Here is a 2,098-nt window from a genome sequence, read left to right as displayed (position 1 = left end):
TACAAATAAAACTGAATTGAATTGAAAATATTTGTTGTTTTGACTTAAAGCATCAAAATTAAAAATCAGATTTTAAACTTTTCATCATTTCTACTGTTCACATCAAATCATTTTCTAATCAGACATTTCTGACATCTGATCTAACAATCTAAATGTTCTGATCTAATAATGTACCTGAACTTTTACTGGACCTCCAGATGTTCTGACCCAGTTTCACACTTTGGGTTTTTATCGTATTTATTTATTTCTCTCTTCATCATGATGCTGAACTCCTCCTAACATTTGGTCTGAACTCCACATTCTAACTTTTTTTTTCTCTCGTGTGAACTTGAGTCTCTTGCAGCTTGTTTCAGGTTTATTGATCAGATTTGGTCACATGTTTATTTTATCTCCTGATGCTGACTCCGTATCTGAATCTGAACTTTATCTCTAAGTTGTCCTCAGATCTACATGAACTCGTTTTATTGTTTAGTGAAGCAGGAGCCTGAAGTCTCAGGAAACAGATGAATATTGATCACTGATCAGTTCAGCTTCCTCCAGACACCACGAAGCCTGAACTCCAGCTTTCTCCTACAGCTGGACAGAGAATACATTTAACTCCTATATGGATAAATTTACACCTTTTACTATCTCATGAGGTTGTTTTGAAGAAAATCAAACGATTTGTGGAAAGATCAGGTTCTGCAGGATATAGATCAGGTTCATGATCGTAGATGTTGAATTTCTCTGAGCGTCTGTCAGTCAGTAAACTCCACATGTGACTGAATCCATCCACAGAACTGAGATAAAGCAGCTAACAGCAGCTAATAACAGCTAACAGCAGCTAATAACAGCTAACAGNCCGGTTCTTTGATGGTTCCTCCCCAGTTCTCTGATGGTTCCTCCCCAGTTCTTTGATGGTTCCTCCTTGATTCTCTGATGGTTCGTCCCTGGTTCTCCGATGGTTCCTCCCCGGTTCTCTGATGGTTCCTCCCTGGTTCTCTGATGGTTCCTCCCTGGTTCCTCCCCAGTTCTTTGATGGTTCCTCCCTGGTTCTCTGATGGTTCCTCCCCAGTTCTTTGATGATTCCTCCCTGGTTCTCTGATGGTTCCTCCCTGGTTCTCTGATGGTTCCTCCCTGGTTCCTCCCCAGTTCTTTGATGGTTCCTCCCTGGTTCACCGATGGTTCCTCCCTGGTTCTTGGAGGCTAGCTGGCCGAGCGTTTGGACATGAACACCGTGTTGTTGTGGCCTTCTCGGTTCCGGGCGATCTCGATGGCAAAGAACTGGACTCTGGTGGCTGCAGACAGGAAACCGTGGGTCACGTTCGGTTCATGAGGTTCTGCAGAACTCACGGAGAAGAAAACTCACCGAAGATGGTGTTGTCCTCGGTGTAGTCCTTCTGGCAGTCCAGGCGCAGCAGCGTGCCGTAGTTGAAGTCCTCCACCAGTCCCTCGAACTGGTTGCAGAACGGACGCCACCTCTGAGAACAAAGTCATGAGTCATGAGACAGGAGAACCTAAACCGGGTTCTGATGAGTCTGGCGGGGCGCTAACGAACCTCTTTGGCCTCGTCGGACTTCAGCTCGTCAGCGTCCAGCAGCTTCACGTCCAGGTCTCTGAAGGACTCTCTGAAGCTCGAGTAGATTTTGTCGTCGAGCTTCGTCAGCTTCAGGAACTTCGGGTCGACGGACGAAATGAGCTGAAACAGAACCGGGTCGGTTTGATCAGAACATGAGATCCAGAAAACACAGATCATTGATCGGCTGTTTCAAAGCTTCACAGAGTCGATAGAAGCCTTCAGAGATGTCTGCAGGGAAACGTGACAGAAGATCTGTGACGGCTTGGAAACGAAAATAAGAAAAATAAAATAAATTTACAAACTTCAGAAGATGATAAGATGATGTGGCTTTTACAGCTCATCATGATTCTGACTTTTTAAAAGCTTTTTAAACAGCTGATCGATTGATCCAGAAGCTGATCGATTGATCCAGAAGCTGATCGATGAGGAGACTCACGTTGAAGTAAACCTCAGCGTGGTTGTAGGCCTTCATGGCCCACATGACCTCCAGCCGCGGCTGAAACACACAATCCAACACAATCACATGAAAACACAACGAAG

At 44.9% G+C, this 2,098-nt stretch overlaps 1 protein-coding gene across 1 annotated transcript in view; it reads right to left on the bottom strand.

Moving 5' to 3' along the window:
* Positions 1 to 847: 847 nt before the first annotated feature.
* The window catches only part of pbdc1 (polysaccharide biosynthesis domain containing 1), a 3,289-nt gene continuing 2,038 nt past the window's right edge, over positions 848 to 2,098 (bottom strand). The window contains exons 2-5 of the mRNA XM_008294681.1: positions 1,995 to 2,087; positions 1,538 to 1,678; positions 1,349 to 1,460; positions 848 to 1,277 (exon numbers count right to left, since the gene is read on the bottom strand). Of these exons, the coding sequence (XP_008292903.1) occupies positions 1,186 to 1,277; positions 1,349 to 1,460; positions 1,538 to 1,678; positions 1,995 to 2,087 (438 nt within the window). The 3' untranslated portion in view covers positions 848 to 1,185. The remainder of the gene's footprint in view (positions 1,278 to 1,348; positions 1,461 to 1,537; positions 1,679 to 1,994; positions 2,088 to 2,098) is intronic.

The sequence above is a fragment of the Stegastes partitus genome, unplaced genomic scaffold, assembly GCF_000690725.1.
Source record: "Stegastes partitus isolate 25-593 unplaced genomic scaffold, Stegastes_partitus-1.0.2 Scaffold986, whole genome shotgun sequence".
In the NCBI taxonomy this organism is placed as follows: Eukaryota; Metazoa; Chordata; class Actinopteri; family Pomacentridae; genus Stegastes; species Stegastes partitus.
The sequence above is the reverse complement of the archived record's forward strand: the minus strand, read 5'-3'. Positions and strand labels throughout refer to the sequence as shown.